General features: G+C 39.1%; 2 protein-coding genes across 3 annotated transcripts in view; one reads left to right on the top strand and one right to left on the bottom strand.

The window, feature by feature from the left end:
• The window catches only part of BOD1L1 (biorientation of chromosomes in cell division 1 like 1), a 98,676-nt gene extending 92,696 nt beyond the window's left edge, over positions 1-5,980 (top strand). Inside the window, exons 28-29 of the mRNA XM_063457788.1 lie at positions 314-442; positions 3,000-5,980. Coding sequence (XP_063313858.1) covers positions 314-442; positions 3,000-3,120 — 250 coding nt within the window. The 3' untranslated portion in view covers positions 3,121-5,980. The remainder of the gene's footprint in view (positions 1-313; positions 443-2,999) is intronic.
• A 2,996-nt stretch (positions 5,981-8,976) lies between these two features.
• On the bottom strand, positions 8,977-27,068 carry LOC134615373 (uncharacterized). Of its 2 annotated transcripts, XM_063459880.1 has the most exons (7): positions 26,981-27,068; positions 23,789-23,857; positions 19,480-19,581; positions 17,540-17,638; positions 14,476-14,502; positions 12,997-13,317; positions 8,977-9,641 (listed from the first exon to the last, which is right to left on the bottom strand). In XM_063459880.1, the coding sequence occupies exons 2-7, from the start codon at positions 23,808-23,810 to the stop codon at positions 9,637-9,639; spliced, it is 576 nt and encodes a 191-aa protein (XP_063315950.1). In that variant the 5' UTR covers positions 23,811-23,857; positions 26,981-27,068; the 3' UTR covers positions 8,977-9,636. The 2 variants fall into 2 exon arrangements, with proteins under 2 accessions (XP_063315950.1, XP_063315948.1); XM_063459878.1 differs by lacking the exon at positions 8,977-9,641 and having other exon boundaries at positions 12,839-13,317.
• Positions 27,069-27,313: the final 245 nt, after the last annotated feature.

Raw genomic sequence — 27,313 nt, 5'->3', positions numbered from 1 at the left:
TAAAAAATGTTGTTGACTCCTCAAACACTACTTGGATATTTGGCCCACCCTGTGCGCACATGTGTGTGTGTTTATATTTTTATATATATCTCTTGAGGGTCAGTGAGCAGTGAAGTCAACCATTCTAAAACTATTTGACTACTTAAACTGGAGTTACTTGACACCATGACCACTGCAGTAAGAACTAGTGGTTATGGTATTTGGAATGTTCCTTTAATATCCATGAGTAAGCCACTGTATTACAATTGATAACATTTCTATATTTGTAGTTTTATCATTTATTAATTTTTACATTTTTTTTTTTTCAATCTAGGAAACTTCCACACAAACCAACAACACGAGCAGCATCAAAACTGGGCAGTCCTGAGCCACCGACGTCAAAAGACAGAAGACGCAAGGAGAAATCCTCTGAATCTCCATCTAACCGAACAACAAATCTAAAGTGAGTATATTGTCTGGATATAAAGTATATATTGCTGTTTAAATGAGACCTTTAACCCTTTCAAGACCACTGAGCATTCAGTTCATGAAAAAGTCCTTAGTGAACTTTGTCTAACACAAATCACTGCTTGTTAAAAAAAATTAATTAATATAATGATAAAACTTGTACATTTTTACATGTGATCACGGAGTAAATCTCAAGCAAAGTAATAGTCAACTGATCGTGAATACTGTCTGCCTGCTGTCAAAGACTCACTTGGAGCCATTGGGTTTTAGAGGGGCTTGTACAAGAATGCACATACTCCTCTCACCACAGCACACCCAACACATTTATTTTATTTTTTTATGCAGTTATTTCACAAGCAAGTTTTTACTTTGTCTTCTCTTTAGGTGTTAAATCAGATATATTATTAAATTGTTATATGTTGCATATGGCTAGGTTATAACATGCTTATTTTTAATGCATTGGAACAGTGCAAGCAAAATATACATGTTTTCAGAACTTAAATGACTTATCATTTAAATGATTGCCATATAAAAAGCATTATAATAACAGAGTATGTTATAATATATTGTGAACAAATTATCATCGTTATTGGTATAGTGCCAACATATTCTGCAGTGCTTCACAATCACAGAATGTGGATAATTGACTGCAATAATTTAAATAGAAAGTATGAACATAAACAAGAGGTGAACAGGCACCGCTTAAAGTAGCTTAAAATCTACAAGGCAAACTAGTGCTTGAGATATTCTTTAGACTGAGAGATCAACAGTACTGATGATCTTCTGGCTGCAGAAGTGGAGCTATGGCAATGGAATTGTGTCACTCCTGGATTTGATGTAGGTTTATCCTATATTTTGGGGGTGAGAAATCTCAGTAGTCTTTGAAATACTACAGCATTACAAATCAACGTGCCTGTAAGCTTCCTGCAAGTCCTAATGAACTCTGAGCTCTGCTGCCTCTTGTTTGTGGATCACCTACTAATTATGAAGTCCAGGTGTGTCGGCCACACCCATTGCGTTCACATGCATAAAATCCAGCACATATTCATGAAATCTCCCTAGACCAACATTGACAGTGCAATGGGTCATACTGAAGAGCTCAATGACTTTTTTTCTAGGAGCAGCAGCCCAGCACAACGTGGACATGCATACTCAGAGTAGGGGCACCAAGTGCTAAGCAGGTAGTGAGTGATACAATCGCCTGTAATCTGTAGCTTCATTAACTACAGAGTTCCAAACTGCCCATGCGAGCAATATCCGCATAGGCGTGCGCAGCCTATTGCATTATGGTGTGCACCCTAAAGCACAAACACACACACCGTGTATATATACACACACAAAATTTAGGTGAAATGGCGCTAAACAATATGCACATAAAATCCCAGTGGGTCTAAAAACCAAGCCCTAAAATACTTGATTATCAACTTATCCTGGTTCCTGATTATATCCAGACGAAATTTGCTGTCCGTTTCTGGTGGGACCTACGTGTATATATGTTTGTGTTTTTTTTTGTGTGTGTGTGTATATATGTATATGTATATGTATGTATATGTATGTGTGTGTGTGTATATATATATATATATATATATATATATATATATATATATATATAGTGTTTGTATGTATAGGGAGAGTTGTGTGTGTGTGTATATAGGGGTTGTATATAAGGTGTATAGTGTGTGTGTAGGTGCAGGGGGTGTGTAGGTGCAGGGGGTGTGTAGGTGCAGGGGGTGTGTAGTATATATGGGCTGGATAGGGTTAAATAATAAACTTTGTTTCATTATTTTAAAAAAAGTAACCCTACAGATTTACTCCCTTTTCCCCTTATTACCTTATTACTTTGCAGGGGTGAGAGGGAGCATGCTGCTGATCATCCCTGGTGATCCAGTGGTCTAGTGATGTGGTCTGTACCTCCGCAGGGTACAAACCATGCCTTCCTCTCGCGAGAGCTGAAGTTTCAGATCGTTGCCGTGGGTTACCACAGCAACTCTCTGAAAATATCTGAGATCGCGAGAGGGCTGCCCTGCGTGCCGGCCTCGATCCATGTGCGGCGCGCGGGGATTAGGGTGTGCCCAGGCACGCCTATGAATATCAGCACTTCTTGACATGGGGTTTCATGGCCAAACTGCTGTACACAGGTCTCACATCAACATGGACAATGTCAAGTGTAGATTTTGATGAGTAGACTGACTCTTTTGTACCAGTCATTTAATGGCTACTTCCAGTATAAAAACCATGCTATATCACAATGCACATGTCATCTAAGACTGGTTTCAAGAACATAGCAATTAGTTCAATGTAACCCAGTGCCCTCCACCAAATCATTGTCCACTAGAGCACCTTTTATGTTTGTTTTTATTTTTTTTGTAAGAGCACAGTGCAGTTTATGTTTAGCAACTTTGTTGCATACCCCCTAAGCACTGTTATTATTTTTGCAAAATCAAGTTGTAATGCAACCATTCTTTGAAATGTTTAATTACTTTGCTAATATAGTTTAATTTTTCTGTTGTATATATTTTATATTTGATATTGATAATTTTTTTTCTTCGTAGATCAAAGACACCACAAGCACATGGAGCAAAGAGAAGAAGAGAAGCAAGTCCTCTGCCGGTACGCACTCGAGGCCAGCAATCAGCAGAGGATGTACCGGCCAAGCGAATCAAGCGCCATTGATTTTGTTCTCATAGAGGAAGAGATTTTGCTGTTTTTCATAAAAATGCATAAGTAAAAATAATTTTTTTTATTATAAGTTAATATTCTGTATAAAATGTATGTTTAAAAAACAAAAGGTGCTTAGAATGTACAAATAAAAAAATGGATTTCCTTCATGAATGATCTTCATCTTTCAAATTCCATTTCGCACTCTGTAGAATGCTAGACTCGATTACCAATTTCTAGGTTGTCAAAACACTCGACATGTTACTGCAATATGCTGTAAATAGATATGTATTATAGTTATCATTATTGAATACGATTGATAAGTGTCATTACTGAATATCCATACACATCTGAAAATCCTGAAATCAAATCCAGCCTATGTATCATATTGCTGAAGATTCATTCTCCTTGTTTTCAAAGTTGACAAAAGAGCAAAAACACTCACACTCACACACTCACACACACACTATGGTACGTGATAAACTAGGTTTTGAGAGTGTAGATAATTTTACCAACCATTTTATTTTCAGAATTTTCAAACAAAGTAACTTTATAATTTCCTTGAATTATAAACTGTACATATACAATAACGCATTTCTTAAAAAAAGTTGGTGTTTTTGTTGTTGTTTTTTTTAATTATAATTATCGAACAGCAAGTTGGTAGACATAGACACATTGAACACTGATGTAGCCAATATATTTATGCTGAGTAGCTTATGTGCTTGTCTTATTCATTCAGGAGTAGGTTGCATTTGTAAATATTTTCAGAGTGCATTCTTTCCCCCCCCACCCCCAGCAAAAAGGTCTTGTATAGTTTCTCTTCTTATGTAATATTGTGCAAACCGTTCTGAATCGATATGTTTATCAGCTAAAACATCTGCAGGAGTACAACCTACGATTCCAGTGTTACAGTTCTCCTTGCCTTCATGTTGCCAATCCACGCAAGTCTTTATACCATTGCATTATTCGTTGCCTTCTGTTTTTATAATTTATAATATGCTTTGTATGTTGTATATTTTTATTTGTTGCACAGTCAATATTTTTGTGAAACATCTTTGTTTCTTACTGATATTTTCTACATAAATTCTAAAAAGGATCCAAAACAACCTGTGTATATGTGTATTGTATGTAAATATTATATATCACTTCCAGTCAGATTGCATTGCCAAGTATTCATATAATTTTTCCCCCTTGTTAACGAACAATGATCATTTGAAAAAAAAAATCACATGTATTCTCTTATTTTTGTGTGGTTTCTTTTATACATATAAAAAAGTGTGTATGTGCTATCCCACTGGGATGATCACAAACAATGGACGTGTAGACGAAAGCGAAATTTGAGCAGACTAAGTATCTTTGACAATAATATGGGTGGATTTGAACATAAATGTTTAGCCTGTAGAGTGAATAGCGATTATTTTTATAGTGGAAAATCCTGTTCTGAAATGCATATTAGATGCACAATTTTTTAAGAATTTAGAAAGTAATTGCAAGCAACGGAGAAGCAGAGAAACATGTTGGTTATTTAACCATGCCAGTCACCCTACCTTATAATCAGGTGTGCTACAGTAGCTATCTGTATGGAGGTTTATATGTAATACCTCGATGTGAGCCATAAAAGTTGTAGCTTACATTTGGTATTTTAGATGGCTAACATATTTAGTCCTGACTTTGTTTACTTGATGTTAACAAAGTGTATGGTGCCCGAGCTGAGCAATTTCAAATAACAGCCAATTAAAGTATAGTTATCCTCGTTCTACGAGCTGGTGAGGATAAAAGTAAACCAATCATCACTGAAAACTCAACTAAAATAAGATACAGGATATCAAGATAGTCAACGCAACAAAATTAAATGTGTATATAAAACTAAAAATCATAGACGGGACTATGTATACTGTTGCAAAAGCAGAATATGCTGTATTTGGCATAATCTGTGTGACCGTGTTACCTGTACTGAGGCAGTGTGTTACATATTACCAGAGGATACACATGATATGTTACGGCTGAGACTGCAAGTATTCAGTTTAATAATGTTCGGGTATAAAAGGTAAAAGTTATATGCTCCAAAAATGGGTCAGTTAATATTTAGCAAAGGTTTATTCCAAGCAATGTATACATCAGCTGGTCCTTGAATAAAGGCCTTCAGTGAGATTGAGCCTTCATTTGTACAATACGCGAGTCCAATTCAGGACATTATTATTCTCTATGCTGTGGCATTGTATCTATGATGGTAGAAGTATTAGAATATGGACAGCCTCGGGTACTTTCAGTCTATTAACTGGTGCACAACTTGAAACATTTCATTGGCGCGCTTAGAAGTCTGGATGGCATGCACAAATCAGGATTAAGTTGTGAATGTATTCTCTATGGAATCAGCAGGAGTGGTATTAATATGTAATCTGAAGACAGCAGCTTGTTCAACTATTTATTGCTTGATGCTGGTACACATTACCCATGCACTATTTCTTCGCTTACTCTGTAGTTTCTTAACCCCTTAAGGACACATGACGTGTGTGACACGTCATGATTCCCTTTTATTCCAGAAGTTTGGTCCTTAAGGGGTTAAAAGGGCCCTCTAAGCGATTATAGTGCTGGTAGTTCCCTGATGCCCTCCCACTGTTAAGATTCAACGTGTTTTCAAACGTGTTAGACACCCTAACCATGGGACCCCCAGGCACCCTCGATGCAGTCACTCTTCTCATTAATTCCATTTGTTTGGATGGAATTCATTGGCTGATGGTGTCAATAAATTCCATATAAATGTGGAAGAAATTGATATTGGTAAAGCAGAAGGGGCATTTACACTTTAGACCGATCTCTGCAGAGTGGCTGGACTGCAGTTTCACAAGAGACCCATGTAGGGGTCAAAGTTTAAAAATAAATAAAAAGTTTGACTCCGTAGTACACAATAGTATTGTGGTTTTGCGTTGTCATTTAAGAAAACAAAGTACTAATGAGGGAGAATATTGAGAATATTGTATGGTGAAAAGCTCCATCAGTGCAGTCAATGGAGCGGTATTGTATTATGAATTCAATATGTAATATACCAAGCATCTAAAATACTTAATAATTTGAAGTCAAATACAACTGTGGTTTGTCTTTTATAAATGTGAGCCAGATTTGACTGTAACGCCAGTTACAGAACATCCCTCGATCATATAGAATGCTCCAAAAATAAAGCTAGGAGTTATTTTTACACTATTCATGGCTATTCTATTTGATGAAACACCTGCTTCTCCACATGATCTTGTAAAATGTATAGGTATATGTCTTTAGTTTTATGACCTACTAATGTGACAGCTGTAGTAATTTACCATATACGGACCTGTCTTATGTGCTCCCCTTCCTTTTTTTCTTTTCTGTACCCTGTGAATAATTTAATAAAATATACTTTGAAAGCATTTAGTTTATAACTGAAGTTGAAAAGTTATTAATCTAAAATTGTGTTACATAATATTATACATCATAGAATAAGTCTAAAGATACACCCAATAGTAAACAGGAAACAAGTCTAATACATTTGTAATGAACAAACTTTTCAATTTATGGTCTAAGAAAAAAAATCATAAATATTGTGTTTTGCAATCTAGTAAGCTAATTTGGCATAATACATGTTACCTCTTTTAGGCAATGTAGAACACACAGCTTTTTCTCAGATACAATTATCTACCAACAAAATCATGAAATAAAACCGTGTTTTTTATATATATATAATCACACACATATGTATATTTATTTTTTCCTCGCCCCTCCACAAGGTATTTCTTGTATTTGTCAATCATGGGTCCTCTACCAGAGGACTGGGAGTCTGAGGGTTCAGAGCAGTATTAAGCTGTTCCTAAAACTGCACTCTTGTGCAAAGCGATCTTAGATGTCCCAATTGGAATCTGCTGGAACCACTACCTTGTGGGGTCAGCTCTGAATGCTCCTATCACAACTGGGACTACAACTGCCTTCACTTTCCGCATCCTTTCTAGTTCTTCTTTCAGCCCTTGGTATTTGTCCACCTTCTCATGTTCCTTCTTCCTGATGTTTTAGTCACTAGTTATTGCCACATCCACTAACACTGCAGTCTTCTGTTTCTTGTCTACCACCACAATGTCAGGTTTATTGGCCACTACTTGATTGTCTGGATCTGAAAATCCCACAGGATCTTAGACCTGTCCTCCTCAGCTACCCTTTGTGCTATCTCCCATCTAGACTTAGGCAAGTCCAGCCCATATTCTGTGCAGATGTTTCGGTACACAATCCCAGCAACTTGTTTGTGCTAACTCCTTGCAACTGTGAGGATCCTTTGCACAGTTTGCACCTTGGGTCTTGCCTTGTGTGGTATTGATCTGGTGCTGAGTGCCTGATCCTGAACTGCTAATATTAGTGCTTCAGTGCTGTCCTTCTGTCCTCACTTTTTTTTTTTGCAAAATAACATTTGCTGAGACTACAACTTTGATAGTCACAGAACCCAAAACCACTTGACAAAAATATATATTTGTTAAATGTAGATTAACAGGGTATTACAATGGTTACTACCAAGACCAAGTCTGTGACTTGAAGTGGTCATGGTGCCTGGAGTCTGTATGTGCAGCTATGCTCATACAGAGTTTAACTTCTCTGCTGCATGAGGTGTAACTCCACCTCTGACTGCGCCATAGGGACATTAATAACAAGCCTAGAACTAGGAGTTCCGGGCTGGCTTTTGTTAATTCTGTGCAAATTTCATTGTGGGCATTATTTATTATAAACCTGCAAAATACGTTTTCCGCTTACCTGGAATCTAACTCCCGACAAAACTAACCTAATTGGATTCCACGCCTTGTCCAATATCACAGCCTCCCTCTCCTGGTCTAATCAAATGTCTCTCATGGAGAACTGAACAGAAGTCATATGTGCCGGGGATGTAACTAGCCCCTGGCTAGTTCAGTGTTTTAAGCTAAAATGCTGGACATACACAAGTGGACATGGTAGTTGGAGTCATCTTTGACAATTTAAAAGTGCAGTCAGACATTTCCACACTGTTGTAGATTACAGAATGTACAATTAAGATTGATAAACAATGTGATATTAAATTTAAAAAAAAAATCATTTTTGGTGAACCATATATAATAAAGATCTCAATTTAAAACTAAATCCCAAAACGTTTTAAAAGAATCTCAACCAACTGGTTAACACTAACATTTACATTCAAATTTATTATGGAAAAATTATAATAATAATGGGAGGAAAAAAAAACTGAAAAATGTTCACAGCTTTGGCTATACTGATGTGTATACAATTCGTTTAGCGAACGTAAAGTGCTTTAAATGAAATTACCCGAAATGTCCCCATTTATTGTTAAACAAAGTAGATCTCTATGTCCCGAACAGATCTATAGTCCAGTAGCCCTAGCCCAAGTTATTGCTATCCGGGGACTGCCCAGCGGAGGAGAATTATCTAGTGTGCAATGTGCAATAGATTATCTTCATAGCAGCAAGTATACAGCCCCTGGTAGTGCAAACGCAATAAGATGGAATTATCTTGTCATAGGACTTTTGGACTTGGAGACCAGGTCTACAATGTGTGTTATTTGTGGATGGTGCCTTAGCCTAAAGCTTGGGGCCTACAACACGCATAGACTTCTTGAACGATTACTACTAAATGAAGAATTTAATAGTTATGGTTCTAAGAGTCCCTCTTCAATGGCTGGTTTTGGAAACACTGAAATAGAATCTGTTTACAGTACAGTAGGGGGAACAAACCACATACGACAGAGGGAATGCAATTACAAAAACAGAGAATTAGATGCATGGATTGATGTATAATTCATAAATAAATATGGAAGCTTGGTGCAAATAGTATTTCCAGTATCAGGCTTCAAAGGTCACAAGGTGTTTGACAGACACCGCTATGCTTTCTCTTTAAGCAGCAAACTGTTCTGTACATTCCATGGAGAAACACGAGCACTCCAAGTGACATGCCTTTCTCAGACATTGTACGGCTAACTCCTGTTATTCTGGATTCAGAATCAATGTGTTTACCAGACAAGTAATTGATCTATGTCAGAGATATCAAACCTGAGCCATTCAAGCAGTAATACAAGGAAATAGCGAGAATGCAAATTACTGTTTGCCAATATGATAACAGTAGTCCTACTTGTATGGATGCACAGAAAACATTGATCGAAGGAGCCACCCACACAGCTTGAGAATGACAGGAATGGTATGGTTCAATGCCATCAGGTCAAGCATACAATAGATAGGAATGTAACCAATGTGAAATCATAGACGACACTGCTAAAATTGTAAATTCCAAAGTTGTAGATCAAGTAAAAACTCAAGTGGTTCCTTGTGAAAATGCTTGCAAACAATAGTGGTACTCTGGATTCAAATCCTGTAGAACACTAGTGGACCCTTAGAATTTGATTTCTCTTGTCAGTCTTGCGATTGGAGTCCTGACACTGTAAGATGGAATGGTATGCATCCTGATACGAGCCAGTTATATCACCAGAGTTGATCAACATATGTTATAGCAGCTGGCATTCCAATTTCTCCATGATCACTATGCTAAAAATGAAAGAAAATAAAAACATAATTGAGCAAAATAAGTATGTCAGTCTGCATATTATTAAATTAACCATTTAATAAGTATAGGACATTTTGGAAAATATAATTGATGACAAATAGCTGATGGCTAATCCTATAAACAGGAAACTTTTAAAATATATTACCCCAGTGGTTGTAGAGCTACAACTTCCACTTTGCTAAGTGAGAATCTAAAGGGACTACACTCAGCCAAAAGTCATAGTTGGTGCACACAGTTAAGTAGATGACAAGCTCCCCAGTATTATTTCCAAATACAGGGAGTGCAGAATTATTAGGCAAATGAGTATTTTGACCACATCATCCTCTTTATGCATGTTGTCTTACTCCAAGCTGTATAGGCTCGAAAGCCTACTACCAATTAAGCATATTAGGTGATGTGCATCTCTGTAATGAGAAGGGGTGTGGTCTAATGACATCAACACCCTATATCAGGTGTGCATAATTATTAGGCAACTTCCTTTCCTTTGGCAAAATGGGTCAAAAGAAGTACTTGACAGGCTCAGAAAAGTCAAAAATAATGAGATATCTTGCAGAGGGATGCAGCACTCTTAAAATTGCAAAGCTTCTGAAGCGTGATCATCGAACAATCAAGCGTTTCATTCAAAATAGTCAACAGGGTCGAAAGAAGCGTGTGGAGAAACCAAGGCGCAAAATAACTGCCCATGAACTGAGAAAAGTCAAGCGTGCAGCTGCCAAGATGCCACCTGCCACCAGTTTGGCCATATTTCAGAGCTGCAACATCACTGGAGTGCCCAAAAGCACAAGGTGTGCAATACTCAGAGACATGGCCAAGGTAAGAAAGGCTGAAAGACGACCACCACTGAACAAGACACACAAGCTGAAACGTCAAGACTGGGCCAAGAAATATCTCAAGACTGATTTTTCTAAGGTTTTATGGACTGATGAAATGAGAGTGAGTCTTGATGGGCCAGATGGATGGGCCCGTGGCTGGATTGGTAAAGGGCAGAGAGCTCCAGTCCGACTCAGACGCCAGCAAGGTGGAGGTGGAGTACTGGTTTGGGCTGGTATCATCAAAGATGAGCTTGTGGGGCCTTTTCGGGTTGAGGATGGAGTCAAGCTCAACTCCCAGTCCTACTGCCAGTTTCTGGAAGACACCTTCTTCAAGCAGTGATACAGGAAGAAGTCTGCATCCTTCAAGAAAAACATGATTTTCATGCAGGACAATGCTCCATGACACGCGTCCAAGTACTCCACAGCGTGGCTGGCAAGAAAGGGTATAAAAGAAGAAAATCTAATGACATGGCCTCCTTGTTCACCTGATCTGAACCCCATGTGAGATTTACAAGGAGGGAAAACAGTACACCTCTCTGAACAGTGTCTGGGAGGCTGTGGTTGCTGCTGCACGCAATGTTGATGGTGAACAGATCAAAACACTGACAGAATCCATGGATGGCAGGCTTTTGAGTGTCCTCAAAAGAAAGGTGGCTATATTGGTCACTGATTTGTTTTTGTTATGTTTTTGAATGTCAGAAATGTATATTTGTGAATGTTGAGATGTTATATTGGTTTCACTGGTAAAAATAAATAATTGAAATGGGTATATATTTGTTTTTTGTTAAGTTGCCTAATAATTATGCACAGTAATAGTCACCTGCACACACAGATATCCCCCTAAAATAGCTATAACTAAAAACAAACTAAAAACTACTTCCAAAAATATTCAGCTTTGATATTAATGAGTTTTTGGGGTTCATTGAGAACATGGTTGTTGTTCAATAATAAAATTAATCCTCAAAAATACAACTTGCCTAATAATTCTGCACTCCCTGTAGAGCCTGGGCACACAACGACTTCAATTCAGCAGATTTATCAGATCAAGTGGATATAAGACAATGTTTCGGGCTCAATTTGAGACCTTTGTCAAGACTTGACAAAAATCTCATAGTGAGACAGAAACGTTATCGTCTCTCCTGTTGACCCAATAAAGCTGCTGAATTGATGTAATTGTTTGCTCATGCTACTTTTTAAATATTGAAGTATTGAGCCACATAATCCACATAATCAGTTATGTGGAATACTGTAATATAACACAACTAAAAACAATAATGTAGCTGGATTTCAAATGATACATTGCAGTTTTATCTTTGTTTAGCCCCTACTCTGGAATCCTCTGTTCAGTCATGTCAACCAACAAGGAATAATGTGGAGTGCTACTTCTGTGAGGGATGTTTCAAGGATCCTCCGGTGGGTGGAATTCCAGAATGTGTATAAGCCATTGATTCACATTTATGGTATAGACAATTGGGAGGTGTACAACCTCAGTCACCAGGCTTTTTAACTGGGAGAGTGGAATGGCCATCTTGATATCTTCTCCCAGCAAGTTCAGCCCTGGGGATTCCCTTAGACAGACCCAATAGTCTTTTGTTTGAGTGTTTAAATCACATGGCATTCTGCCAAGAGCAGGAACCTTGGTGCAGCCCAGCAAGATGCACTGATGGTGTCCTGGTACCTACGCTAATTGTGCTTGCACTCTACGATCACTTTGTTTTCTTTGGGTGGTGGCAAGGACCTGTTAGGATGCAACCCTGTTGCATTTGTTGACTCCTGTATGGCTGTGCAGGACCTGGATTTAAACTCTGGTAGAAATGTATGCTGCTTCTGTTCCAAGGAGCCATTTACCATCTAGACCTCCATACTCTGTTTTTGGTGGCATAGACAGTAATGTATGATCTTAAATTCCAGAGGTATTTTTGGATAAGGTCATTGAGACCTTGATTTAGGATCACAAGCCTGCGACTAGCTGCATTTACGACAAGGTGTGGCATACATACCTGACATGGTGTTCTCCCCATGAGTACCGATGGAAGTCTTTTAAACTTCATCAGATTTTGGAATCCTTTCAGGATGGGTTGTATGATGATTCGGCGTTTTGGCGTTTATTGTTTTTGGAAAAGTTTTAACCATGGTTTGGGGGATATTTGATTCACTTTTTTTTGTGGTGGGTCTATTTAGGTAGGAGGACTTAGGGGTCTCTGTGTAAACATCTACTACAGGGTTATTTACTACAGTAAACAAAAATGAATGCCAAATGGTTCTACAAGAGACCTACAAGGAAAGGTTGCATAGTTGTGACCAGTAATATTTATTGTAACGAGGCACTTGAGCTTAGCACTGGGTGCTTAGTCTCTTCTGTGAATTACTGCTGGAGAAACAAGGAGATATCGATATGGTAATTAGGTGTTAATTGTTAGACGAGGCAGAGAAGAGTAGAACAAATGATAAACAATTTGCTTCAGTTTAACTGCTCTGCAGGTATTCCAAGTTTTTATGTTTATGCAATGAAGTAAACTCTTACTTGTTAAGTGTTTCAATTTGTTCAAGATTTTGGCATTTTTCTTGCATGATTCATCAAATAATTCTGAAACATAACTTATTTGGAGGAGGTCAAGGACCCGCTTGATTTCAGTGATCGTTTGTTCTTTATTTAGGTTCTTGATTTTTTTCATCCATTCCTTCATCATGTTGTATTTTGCCTCTTTTGGGTTTGTTTTGCGCATCTCACTGAAAGAGTCTATCTGTTCATCGCTGAGATGTTGAAAGAGATTTCTCATGAAGTGGTTCCATTCTTCATCAGGAATGTGTATGATCAGGTGATAAATATCATTATTATGCAAGCCTAAAGGAAAAAAAATAAAACCAGCATATTCACATAGTAGTTCAGTTAAAGTGCGAATTGTCTTGAAAACAAAGAGAATTTAAACAGGATTATTCACTAAAGTGAGAAGTTTAAAGTAAATTCAAATTGAATTTCAAATTTAAGGACAAAATATCCAAACTCAAAACAGTTGACTTGGAGAAAATGTCCAATTTACATATTTCGGCCTAAATTTCTGAATTCTGGCCTAAATTCACTCTGCCTTCCTGGCAATTTTTCAATTTAGAGAATGACCAAAATAACTGAACTTGAATTCTCTAACTCTTATGTTTTCAGTTAAACTATTCTGACTATTTTAACTTTGCATTCCAGAAAATTCACACTTTATTAATCATGTGTGTATCTACAAACTGTATAAAGATAACGTAATAAGGAAACCTGCACATTGCATGTAACGGAGCCTGGGCAGCGTACTCAAGGAGACCCCCAAATCCCATATGGGTCATATGGTCAATAATGGAGTCACAACATCAGATCATTTTCAAATCAGGATCTTTGATCCACAAAATGTGCACCGGGCAACATTTAGACCCAGCACAGGTGGTCTTTGTTAGGTTTGACAGTGTTGGGTCAAAACGTTGCTAGGTCCACATTTGGTGGATTAAATTTCTGGTTTCAAAACTATCTTGTGTTACAAATCCATTATTGACTATTTCACAAACTGCATATAGACAGATATGATATATTCAGATTTGAAAAAGAAACACTTTAGGGACTAGTCAGTTAACAGTGAATTGGGGGGAAATGAAAACCAAATCGCAAAACTCATGCCAAAATAGGCACGCTGTGATTATAGCTGAGATTCAGAGGTTTTCATTTTACTACAGTTTGGTGAATGATGCCCTTTATTTTGATACATAACAAATAGATGATTATAGCGATTTTACTCATTAATGAAACAGATAGTGAGAGTTTTTTAAAAAAAAAAAAAGTAGCATTTTCATTCAGCAATGGGTTTTTCTAAGTGTAGTTTCTTAAAAGTGATTCTAAGTTTAAAAAAAATATTTACAAGAAAAATGATTTACTAAATGTATAGCGTTAAGCTCTCTGGAACTCTTAAGAACAACATGTAAAAACTGTAAACTAAACAAATGAACAACTAAAAATGATAATACTTACAAAAGTAAATCTGGGAATTTCTACAACCTGTAATACATACAAATGTAAATTAAATTTGTCATTACAAAAACAAATTAAAAATAGAGCAAAATACACCCATGCACATTACTTCTCACATTGGAAAATATGAATACCTAACTATCAAGGCCTGTGCAAGGATTTTGACTACAGAAGTGAAGTTGTGAAGTAAAGTAAGAGCAAGGTATTCATTTGCTGCAGAGAGATTTAGATAGACTGGGGACTGGGCACTCAAATGGCAGATTAAATTTAATGTTGAGAAATGCAAAGTTATGCACTTCAGCGTAAAGAATGCACAAGCAACGTATACCCTTAATGGAAGCGAATTAGGGAGAACAACACACAAAAAAAACTTGGGAATTGTTATAGACAACAAACTATGCAACAATGTGCAATGTCAATCAGCAGTGGCTGAGGCCAGTAAGGTATTGTCATGCATGAAAAAGGGCATTCATTCTCGGGATGAGAATATAATTTTGCCTCTTTATAAATCACTAGTAAGACCACATATTGAATATGTTGTGCAATTTTAGGCACCTGTTCTAAAGAAGGATATTATGGGACTAGAGTAAGTGCAGAGGCGGGCTACAAAATTAATAAAAGGAATGGAACATTTCAGCTATGAAGAAAGGTTAACAAATTTAAACCTCTGTAGTTTAGAAAAATATTGCCTCAGAGGGGATATGATAATATTATACAAATATATCCGGGGCCAATACAAACTGTTGTATGGAAATCTATTCACAAACTGGACTTTACATAGGACACGAGGTCATGCATTTAGACTGGAAGAAAGAAGATTTCATCTAAGGCAAAGGAAAGGTTTTTTTTTTACTGTAAGAACAATAAGGATGTGGAATTCTCTGCCTGAAGAAGTGGTTTTATTAGAGTCCATACATATGTTTAAACAGCTACTAGATGCATACTTGCAAAAATAGAATATTCAAGGATATACATTTTCAATGTAGGGTAATAGCTTCTTGATCCAAGGAATAATCTGACTGCCATTCTGGGGTTAAGAAGGATTTTTTTTCTTAGTTTGTTGCAAAATTGGAAGTGCTTGAAACTGTTTTTATTTGCCTTCTTTTGGATCAACAGCAAAAAACATATTTGAGAAAGGCTGAACTTGATGGACGCAAGTCTCTTTTCAGCTATATAACTATGTAACTATGTAACATTCCTCTCTCTCTCCTAGCCTAGCCTTAAATAGTCCCTTCCAGTTCATCTACATTCCTGTAGTGTGGCTGAATTGTTCTGATCTCAAAAAGCAGCCTTTTGCTGTCCATAAAGTAGCATTTTGGGGTACCTCAGGGATCTGTACTTGGACCCATTCTCTTTAATATTTTTATTAGTGATGTTGCAGAAGGTCTTGATGGTAAGGTATGTCTTTTTGCTGATGATACTAAGATATGTAACAGGGTTGATGTTCCAGAAGGGATAAGCCAAATGGCAAATGATTTAGGCAAACTAGAAAAATGGTCAGAGATGTGACAACTGACATTTAACGTGGATAATGCATCTTGGACGTAAAAACCCAAGGGCAGAGTACAGAATATTTGATAGAGTCCTAACCTCAGCATCTGAGGAAAGGGATTTATGGGGTGATTATTTCTGATGGTAGGCAGACAATGTAATAGAGCAGCAGGAAATGCTAGCAGAATGCTTGGTTTTATAGGAAGAGGTTTTAGCAGTAGAAAGAGGGAAGTGCTAATGCCATTGTACAGAACACTGGTGAGACCTCACTTGGAGTATTGTGCGCAGTACTAGAGACCGTATCTCCAGAAAGATATTGATACTTTAGAGAAAGTTCAGAGAAGGGCTACTAAACTGGTTCATGGATTGCAGGATAAAACTTACAAGGAAAGGTTAAAGGAACTTAACATGTATAGCTTGGAGGAAAGACGAGACAGGGGGGATAGGAGGAGACTATATTTAAAAGAAGAAAAACTACCACAACAAGAGGACATAGTCTTAAATTAGAGGGGAAAAGATTTAAAAATAATATCAGGAAGTATTACTTTACTGAGAGGGTAGTGGATGCATTGAATAGCCTTCCAGCTGAAGTGGTAGAGGTTAACACGGTAAAGGAGTTTAAGCATGCGTGGGATAGGCATAAGGCTGTCCTTACTATAAGATAAGGCCAGGGACTAATGAAAGTATTTAGAAAATTGGTCAGACTAGATGGGCCAAATTGTTCTTATCTGCCGTCACTTTCTCTGTTTCTATGTTAAATGACCCCAAGCTAGGGCTGCCCACCAGGAAATCTTGAGGGAAGTTTGGGGAAGAGTCTTGGCTGGCATATTCTGTCACCCTTACATCACCGCCTAGTCCATCTGCCCAAAAAGGGTGTGTGCATACATGCCAAACTGACTCTAAGCTGCACTGACCAACTCCACACAGGGTAGCTCATTCCCACTGAATAGCTCTTGAAAGGAATAAATGCCCCGAGTGTAGTTGGCTCACTCTGAGCCCATCTTTTGATGCAAAAATGTCATGCTGCTTGGGCACGTCTGTTGACACTAGAGACCAAAAAGTCGATGCTTGGACAAAAAATGCAGGACATGTCTTTTATAGCTCCTACAGAGAAATCAGCTGAATTTTTTTTTTTTTTTTAAACAGAATTAGGATTTAAAAAAAGAAAGAAAAAGGGGGGTATAGAAGGGATAAATAGTGGGAATAGCGGTGAATGGCTACAGTGTGTTATCTAAATATTATTTTTGTCCTCTAACTCTTTCACTCTGCCCTTGTTCCCTCATTCTGTCACCTGATTCCATGACAGATCTTTAGCTTCTTTTCCCCTTCTAGTTCCTACCAGTTTTGTTTCAGTGCACGCGGTCAATCCTTTTCATATCTGTACAATTCACTCACTCTGCCAGTAAACATTTCACATCTTGTATCAGAAGGACATCTGTTTTCAATAATCATTTTCAGACAGATAAAATAAAAGATATAAATACATTATAATTTGCATCCTGTTGAGGTCAAGTCCAGTTTCAGTTAGCAACAGGATATCTATTACTAGTTATGGAAAATTGTCAATAATTACCATGAATTACGTGGTTCAAATCTCTTAATTTGATCTGAAACGCTGTCAAAACTTTGGTGATATCCTCATTTCTTTTTACTTCAAGTTTCTGATCGCTACCTGCAGAAAGAAAATTAATAGAATAATCAAGATTCCCTAGTGAAACACAGGCCTAGTGTACCTACAGTCAATTCAGGTTTAACATATTTTAAATTGTATTTTGCTATCCACTAAAATGTTTTTCAAAATAAAATACAAATTAGAGTTAACTGTATGGTATCTTTTTAATCTATAGGATGTTACTAGAAACATAGAATGTGATGGCAGATAAGAACCATTCGGCAAATTTAGTCTACACAATTTTCTAAATACTCTCATTAGTCCCTGGCCTTATCTTATAGCTAGGATAGCCTTATGCCTATCCCACGCATGCTTAACCGCTTAGTGACCAGACCGCTTTTCAAATTTCTTACCGTTTGGGACCAGGGCTGTTTTTACATTTCTACTGTGTTTTGTGTTTATTTTGTGTAATTTTCCTCTTACTCATTTACTGTACCCACACATATTATATACTGTTTTTATCGCCATTAAATGGTCTTTCTAAATATGCCATTATTTTCATCATATAATTTACTATTAAAAAAATTATAAAATATGATGAAAAAAAATGTAAAAAAAACACTTTTTCTAACTCTGACCCCCAAAATCTGTTACGCATCTACAACCGCCAAAAAACACCCGTGATGAATAGTTTCTAAATTTTGTCCTGATTTTAGAAACACCCAATGTTAACATGTTCTTGCCTTTTTTTTTTTTTTTTGCAAGTTATAGGGCAATAAGTACAAGTAGCACTTTGCTATTTCCAAACCATTTTTTTTTTTTTTTTTAATTAACAAGAGTTTCATTGTAACACTGATATCTGTCAGGAATCCATGAATAACCCTTCACATGTATATATATTTTTAAAAGAAGATAACCTAAGGTATTAAACTTGGGGTATTTTGACTCTTTTCATGCAACCATTTTACCACCAATCTATGCCAAATCAAAAAAAATAATTATTGGTGATTTTGTTTGACACACATAGCAATTTAAGAATACATGTACTGAGAACTTTAAGGGTTACTGCCAAAGTACACCCCAATAGGTGTTCAGCAACATAGCCTGAGTACAGTGATACCACCCATGTATAGGTGTGTCGGGATCTCTGGGGGCTAAAAGACCTTATTTGGATGGTGTGCATTCCAGTTTTCAAACTTGGAATTTTCACAGCTGGTCATCATGCACCCACATCCTAATTGGGACATTTGTGAAGCTGGCCAATGTAATTTATCCCCATAAAACCATATATTTTAAAAGTAGACAACCCAGGGTATTCAACATGTGGTATGTCCAGTGTTTTTTAATAGTCACTCAGTCACAAACACTGGCCAAAGTTAGCATTTATATTTGTTTGTGTGTTAAAAATGCAAAAAAACCCTCTCTGCCACTGGACAGATGGGCGGACACACACACACGCATATTTTTAGCCACCATCCTGTTTTCATACCTGCAGGAGGGTGGCTTCTCTGAGGTCCAGCCCTTATTTGACATGCCCATGAGATCGTCCTATGTGCCAGGGCGCGTTAGTAGACCACCCCCCTAACCCAACCCAAAGCCTGTGAGCCCTGGGTGGTTGCACAACTGATAGTTCTGCCTAGTGGCAAGAATTTGGCCCATGTGCTAGCAGAGGGGCCTCTGTGTATCTGTTTTGGCATGCATGCGCCATAGGTTCATCATCACTGGCTAAGGAAGTCCCAAACAAAAAATAAACAGAGTGTATGATGGAGTGTACCTCGAAATATAAATTACATGTTATCTTTAATTTATATTCTAATATTGTAATACTACTTCGTTGTTTTTTTGCGGATTAAAATCAATTGATGTAATAAACTATAAATAGACCCAAGTAAGAGATTTACCTTCCGCTATTGGTGTTCCATGCTGGTGGCTGATGCGTGCTGCAAAAACATCTATCTCTTTTCTCAGCTCGTTCAGACTGTTTTCTATTAATTGCAGATCTCCTGTGCATATATAATATTTAGATATAAATAATATCAAAGCAAAAGCAATTTAGTTCAATACAGGCCCTGATTTAATATTTATGGAAAAGCTTTTAAAATCGAAAATCTTTTATATTGAAAAATAATATTTTATTTTTATAAATGCAGATGGAGTGATTTTAGTGCCTTGATCATGGCCCAGCAGTCTCATTGCTCAATTCTCTGCTATTTAGGAGTTAAAGGGACACTATAGACACCTAGACCACTTCAACTCAGTGGCCCCTTAAAGGAAAACTCCAGTGCTAGGAAAACAATCTTCTTCCAATTTTCTGGCACTGGAGGTTCCCCCTCCCTCCCACCCCCCAATCCCCGGTTGCTGAAGGGGTGAAAACCCCTTCAGTTACTTACCAGAGGCAGCAACGATGTCCCACGTCGCTGCTTCTTCCTCCGCTGCCGCTCTTCCCAGTGATTACGTCGGCCGGTAAACGAGACTGATCCCGCCCACCGGCCAGGGAGACCTAATGCGCAGGCGCGGCTATGCTTTTCAATGCTTTCCTATGGGGAAATTAGCGACGCTGGATGTCCAGCGACGCTCTAGCACAGGTGTTCTGTGCTATGATGCAGAAAATGCCCTCTAGTGGCTGTTTAGTAGACAACCACTAGAGGTGGAGTTAACCCTGCAATGTAATTATTGCAGTTTATAAAAAACTGTAATAATTACAGTTGCAGGGTTAAGAGTAGTGGAAGATGGCACCCAGACCACTCCAATGGGCAGAAGTGGTCTGGGTGCCTGGAGTGTCCCTTTAACTCTGCAATTGTAATTATTGCAGTTTACGATAAACACCACCACTTCCATTATTTGCAGTCTTAGAATTTTTTTTATCTCCTGTTCTGTTAATAGCCTGCTAGAGCTTGCTGCCTGTCATTAAAGGTCAATTAACAGTACAGTAGATAAATAAATATATAGTCACATCTAGGTACAAAGGAAACCATTTTGTTATGTTGCATGTGTCAGTTACAGCCAGGGGAGGTGTGACTAGGGCTGCATAAACAGAAACAAAGTGATTTAACTCCTAAATGGGAGAAAACTGAGCAGTGAGACTGCAGGGGCAAACTGATTCATTAATGTAAAGTTGTTTTGGTGACTATAGTGTCTCTATAACATATACACTACAAAAGAGGATTGGAAAATGCATATTTTATTCTATAAAGTCAATTTGTTGCCATTGAATAAAATTAGACCTCCCAGCAGGGCCGGCGCTTCCTATAAGGCGAACTAGGCAGCCGCCCTTTAACCCCTTAAGGACCAAGCTTCTGGAATAAAAGGGAATCATGACATGTCACACATGTCATGTGTCCTTAAGGGGTTAAATGCCTCAGCCGCCTGAGCACTCTATAGAGAGCGCTCAGACGGCTGCCGCACTGCCTCACCTCCCCTTCCCTGTAGTGTGGCCAAGCTCCTCTCCGGTCCGCAACCCGGCCGGACTGACAGGAAGTGCACACTCGGCCACGCTACAGGGGAGGTGAGGAGAAGATTGTAGGGAGGGGGGCGAAGTATTGGAGGGAGGGGGGAGAAGTATTGGAGGGAGGGGAGAAGAATATTACAGGGAGGGGGGAGAATATAACAGGGAGGGAGGGGGGAGTATTACAGGGAGGGAGGGGGAAGAATATTACAGGGAGGGAGGGGGGAAGAATATTACAGGGAGGGAGGGGGAATATTACAGGGAGGGGGGAGAATATTACAGGGAGGGAGGGGGGAGAATATTACAGGGAGGGAGGGGGGAGAATATTACAGGGAGGGGGGAGAGTATTACAGGGAGGGAGGGGGAGAATATTACAGGGAGGGGGGAGAGTATTACAGGGAGGGAGGGGGGAGAATATTACAGGGAGGGAGGGGGAGAGTATTACAGGGAGGGAGGGGGGAGAATATTACAGGGAGGGAGGGGGGGAGAGTATTACAGGGAGGGAGGGGGAGAATATTACAGGGAGGGGGGAGAGTATTACAGGGAGGGAGGGGGAAGAATATTACAGGGAGGGAGGGAGGGGGAGAATATTACAGGGAGGGAGGGGGAAGAATATCACAGGGAGGGAGGGGGTAGAGTATTACAGGGAGGGAGGGGAGAAGAATATTACAGGGAGGGAGGGATGGAGGGGGGAGAATATTACAGGGAGGGAGGGATGGAGGGGGGAGAATATTGCAGGGAGGGAGGGGGGAAGAGTATTACAGGGAGGGAGGGGGAGAAGATTACAGGGAGGGAGTGAAGAAAAGTACAGGGAGGGAGGGGGGAGTGGAGAAGGTTGAAGGGAGGGGGGGAGAAGAAGAGAAGATTACAGCGGGAGAGGGGGGGGAGAAGAAGAGAAGATTACCGGAAGGGGGGGAGAAGAAGAGAAAATTACCAGGAGGGGGGGGAGAAGAGAAGATTACCGGGAGGGGGGGAGAAGAGAAGATTAGGGGGGAGGAGAAGAGATTACAGGGAGGGAAGGGGGGAGAAGAAAAGAAAATTACAGGGGGGAGGGGAGAAGATTACAGGGAGGGGGGGAGAAGAGAAGATTACAGAGGGAGAAGAAGAGATTACAGGGACGGGGGAGAAGAAGAGGAGAACACAGGGAGGGGGGGAAGAAGTGGAGAACACAGGGAGGGGGGAATAAGAGGAGAACACGGGGGATAAGAAGAGGAGAGCACGGGGGAGATGAGAACACAGGAAGGGGGGTTGAGGAGAAATTGGGGGAGGGAGGGGGTGGTGGAGAGACCACTAGGGGATGGGGGTGAGGAGAGACCGCTAAGGGACCGCTAAGGGTGGAGGATAGACCACTAGGGTAGGGTGGGGGGAGAGGAGAGACCACTAATGGAAAGGGGGGGCAGAGGAGAGCAGAGACCACTAAGGGGGAGACGAGAGATCACTAATGGAAAGTCGGGGAGAAAAGGAGACCACTAAGGGAGGTGGGGGGGGGAGAGGAGAGACCACTAAGGGGCAGGGGAGATCTCTAAGGGATGGAAGGGAGAGCTCTATAGGACAGGGGGCAGGACAGGGAGCTCTTCCACACTACGCACACACACACACACACACAATGCATCCCTATACACACAGAAACACAACATGCGTCCCTTACACACAGAGAAACACACAATGCATCCATTACACACACACACAATGCAACTCTTACACATAAAGACAATGCATCCTTTGCACATATACACAGAAACACATAATGCATCCCTTACACACACATGCAAACACACACTGCTTCTCTTACACAGACACAGAAACACAATGCGTCTCTTACACACACTCAACGAACCCCTTACAGACACACACACTGCATTCCTTACATACACAGAAACACACTTTGCATCCCTTACGCATACAAACACAGATTCACACAATGCATCCCTTACACACAACAAGAAACACACAATACATCCCTTATACACAAACACACGCTGCTTTTTATCCCTTACACAAAAACACAATGCTTCCACTACACACAAACACACTGCATCACCTACACAAACTGGTATCCCTATACACTACATTCCATAAGCACACACATTAGATTATCTACAGTAACACATAACACATCCCCTACTCACTCCACTCCCTGTGAACGAACTCATGGGTGGAACATGTAGGTGGACTTATGGGTGGGCCTTATGGGCATACTCACCGTCAGGCCCTGGGGCCCAGGCCTGGAGCTGTGTAAGGGGCCCCAAAAAATGGAGCTGCTTGCCGTTTTCCAAGAACATTGAATTTTGGGACCACAGTTACAAACAGCCTCCAGAGATCCTGTTCTACACCAGAACCAGTGGAGCCAGAGTGCAGTCAGAGCCCATCACCATCCTCATCTGATTGTAAGTAGGCAATCTAGTATATTATTAGTGACACTAATCTATAATTTACCTCACATTAAAGGGACACTATAGTCCCCAGAACCACTGCATCTTAATAAAGTGGTTCTGGTGTCTATAGTTTGTCCCTGCAGGCTTTTTAATGTAAACACACACTGTGTGTCGCACTGGCGTTAGTTCATATGGCAGATCATATGGATGGGGCATTGCGATGTCACTGGGGGGTGGGTGGGAGAGGAGGGGGGGTGGGTGAGAGGGGTGGGGTGGCAAATCTTTCTTTTGCCTAGGGCGGCAAAAATCCTTGCACCGGCCCTGCCTCCCAGCCATAATAAAATATATTAACTATGTAAATTTGTAGTTTAAAAATAAAGTATACACTACCGTTGACGTTCCATAGAGCCATTTTCTTTTAAAGGTCAGATGAGCAAAATTGTCAATTTAGACCAGGATCTAAGAGAGACAGACAACAAAGTTCACTGTACAGAACATGTAAATCAAGGGAGGCTGTCAGATGCATACTGTTCTCCATGAACAACAGAAAAGACTGTGTTTAGTAAAGAAAAAAAAGATAGTGATGATAGAAAGGCAACAGATCACGTCAAGCATCACAACCACTTATACTGCGCCATTGTAAGGAGTCAAACTATTTAAGGCCGCTTCCCGCCTACACTACAGCCTACAGAATGTATACATAATCAAACAAACACCTATAAAGTGCAGTGCAAAAAGCCGCATGCAGAGAATGAAACAGAAATTACCCTTTCAAATATATGTAGACAAAAACCAAGGATTCCTCTAGGTCGTCAAATTGAAAATATATATACAGGATATCTACAAAAATGAATAAAAAGACCATATAGTGTAACAAAGTAATTGCCAAAGAAAAGAAAATGTTACTTGCGCTTTTTCCTTAATCCCTATGTATATTTAGACAAATGGAGGTCATTTAGTTGCTCCAATGGCCATTGGAGGGATGCCCGCCTGCCAACGTCAAGGCAGACCCCCCCTAAGCGGGTCCTAACACTGACCCTTCAGCCTGCTTCCTTGAGCTTCTGGCAAAGATATCTCTAATGAGACAGAAAGGGGTATTTTTTATATACACCCCTTTACTTATTAACCCTTAATAGGGAACACATGGGATGGGTAGCAGCATTGTAACCAGGCTGTGTGATACAAAGTAAATACAAATACAAAAAGAGAAGTCCTGCGCTTAAGATTGGCAGGCGGGCATCCCTCCAATGGCCATTGGAGCAACTAAATGACCTCCATTTGTCTAAATATACATAGGGATTAAGGAAAAAGCGCAAGTAACATTTTCTTTTCTTTGGTTTTTACTATATATTGGGGCTGATGTGTGTTGTAGTCCTTGCAGCTTAAGCGCAGGACTTCTCTTTTTGTATTTGTAACAAAGTAATTGCACTAGTAAGTGATAGATATTCAAGGTTCAACTCGCAAAAGCGCATGAGTATGTGTAGGCACATCAAGCATAGGCATCCTCTTCAATAGAATCTTCTTGGTGCTCAGAAGTACATGTTAAAATAGGTTTAAAAGCTTACTGACGAAGTCTTGCTGGTAAAGACTAAACGCGTAGGGCTAAACATTACTGTATGCTGTACTGTTTATTGTTTTAAATACATTTATATCATATTACACCAGTCCTGAGGATGTTGAGGAATCCCTGGTATCCTGTTACCTACCCTCAGGATTTTTGTTGTTGGGTTTTTAAACCTTCCACTTCCTGTAAGTGCAATATAATAAAGCAGTGATTTTAATTTTAACAGTACTGCACTATGGTTTTTATGACTTATTTTTACATGTACTCCTGAGCACCAAGAAGAGTTTATTGAAGAGAGAACACCTATGCTTGATGTGCCAACATACTCATGCACTTTTGTGAGTTGAACCTTGAATCACTTAATAGTGCAATTACATTATTGCACTATATGGGATTTGTATTCATTTTTGTAGATATCCTGTATATTAAGCCTACAGGACAGTCTGGAGCTCTCTTCACTAAGCTAATTCCAGCAGTGCAGGGCTTAGCTCATTGGCTGATAACAGCTGACACTCTAAGCCAATGCGTTAGCCATACACTACAGGGCTTGACTCAGACAAACTAACAGAAGGAGCTTCTGGCTCTCACTGAGCTGTAGAGGTGGGGTACAGTGCCGAGGGTACTCTAGGACAGGTAACAAGTCAACTAATTCTAAAACACTCCTTGCAATATGTTTTGTTTTATATTTTTTTGCAATAAAGATAAAACAAAAGTGAAAAATAAAAATGGTGTAAATTTACAATTAAAATTTACAATTAAAATGTTTAAGTTTATGTACAAACACCAAACAATTGGACGAATCACAACAGATTCTTATGCTTTTCTAGAATATAGCACTGTACTGCATTGTCCTTTTTCTCTATATACGGACTAAATACGCCCACGATGGTTATTAACGTCACAGAAAGGCAAGATACCAAGGCCGCATGGGCTGACATACACCTAGCCTGCATAGTAGGTCACACGTCACTCCTTGGAGGTCGGTCTCGGTGTGAGCCGCAATGTTTCAGAGGGCCACGCTCAGTACCGACGCAACACACAGATGTCAAAGCCTATACAGTTACATGCAACACAGAATATATTTTACCATCGTGACTCAATCAACCGAAAAGCAATTTATCTGCCGCACTGTTTATTTACATTGCAATGTTTTAATTCAATGTTTTTTTTACTGTACTGTTTTATTTTCATACTATTGTTTTTCCTGTTCACCTGACTAAAGGGCTGAAACGCCCCCCCCCCCCCCCTTACTTTAATACGACACGGAGCGGCACATATTAACACCGCATATGCTAAAACATCATCTGTCTACTGATGCATAACTTGTAAAACTGTTTGTATTCGGCCCCTGCGTGAGCCACTGTATATTGCTATGCCGCACTCCGTGCCGAACCAAAAATAAAGAAATTAAAAAAAAAAAGTTTAGATTTGTCCGCAAAACAATCTATACACAATATTGCTGTGTTATGATATGTTCAATCAAAACGTGCTCTGTAGTGAAGGGGTTAATAACCGCTGTTAACAATGTTAGTCACATAGAAAGCTACCAGGACTACAGGTATAGCACTACATCATTTAATTACATGGTATGTTTTTCATAGAACCTCATGCACAGATTAACACAACATGTTTGGATGTCACAACATACTTATAGCACTCAATATAAAGAGCGGTAGTATCTAACAAACTTCAAGGAATTTTCAGTAACTGAATAACATACTACTGCCCCAATCTATTATCATTCAAGTACAAATTATTTTTTTTACATATATTGCAAAAATGTGATCTTCAATCACCAAACAGTATTATAGTGTGAATCTACAACCAATTTGCAAAATTAACACCAAATTCCAAATCACCAAGGAGAAAATACTTAGTAACAAAATCTCAAAATCAGCAAAATTAACTTTGTAATTGAATAGACATACAAGAGAGAATTCCTGTAAAAAAACAAAACACACTGACAAATTCACAGAAACTTTTCTGTTTATATATCGTTAAAACAAACCCATACGTACACGTCTCTTGTGTTTAATATAGTTTTGTTTTCTTAATTAATCCCGGAGATGTTCTGTTTAATGTTCTCTTTCTCGATTGTTTCAAAAACTAAATTACGTTCTTACCTGCAGAGCAGTGGGTATATCTGCTTTACCTGATAACAGGAAGTTTCTTGAAAAAGCTGATTGGTCAGCAGCAAAAATGCTCACTATGATGACTATTCTAAACACGTGGTTTTTTTTTTTGTTGGTTTTTTAAAGTCACAGAACACTTATATTATGTTAGGAGTCTATTCATTAACAGTCCACTATGGAATCTGTACTTGGGGGAAAAAAATGCAAGGATGTGGCACA

This window comes from Pelobates fuscus, chromosome 6 (assembly GCF_036172605.1).
Source record: "Pelobates fuscus isolate aPelFus1 chromosome 6, aPelFus1.pri, whole genome shotgun sequence".
Taxonomy (NCBI): Eukaryota; Metazoa; Chordata; class Amphibia; order Anura; family Pelobatidae; genus Pelobates; species Pelobates fuscus.
The sequence above is the reverse complement of the archived record's forward strand: the minus strand, read 5'-3'. Positions and strand labels throughout refer to the sequence as shown.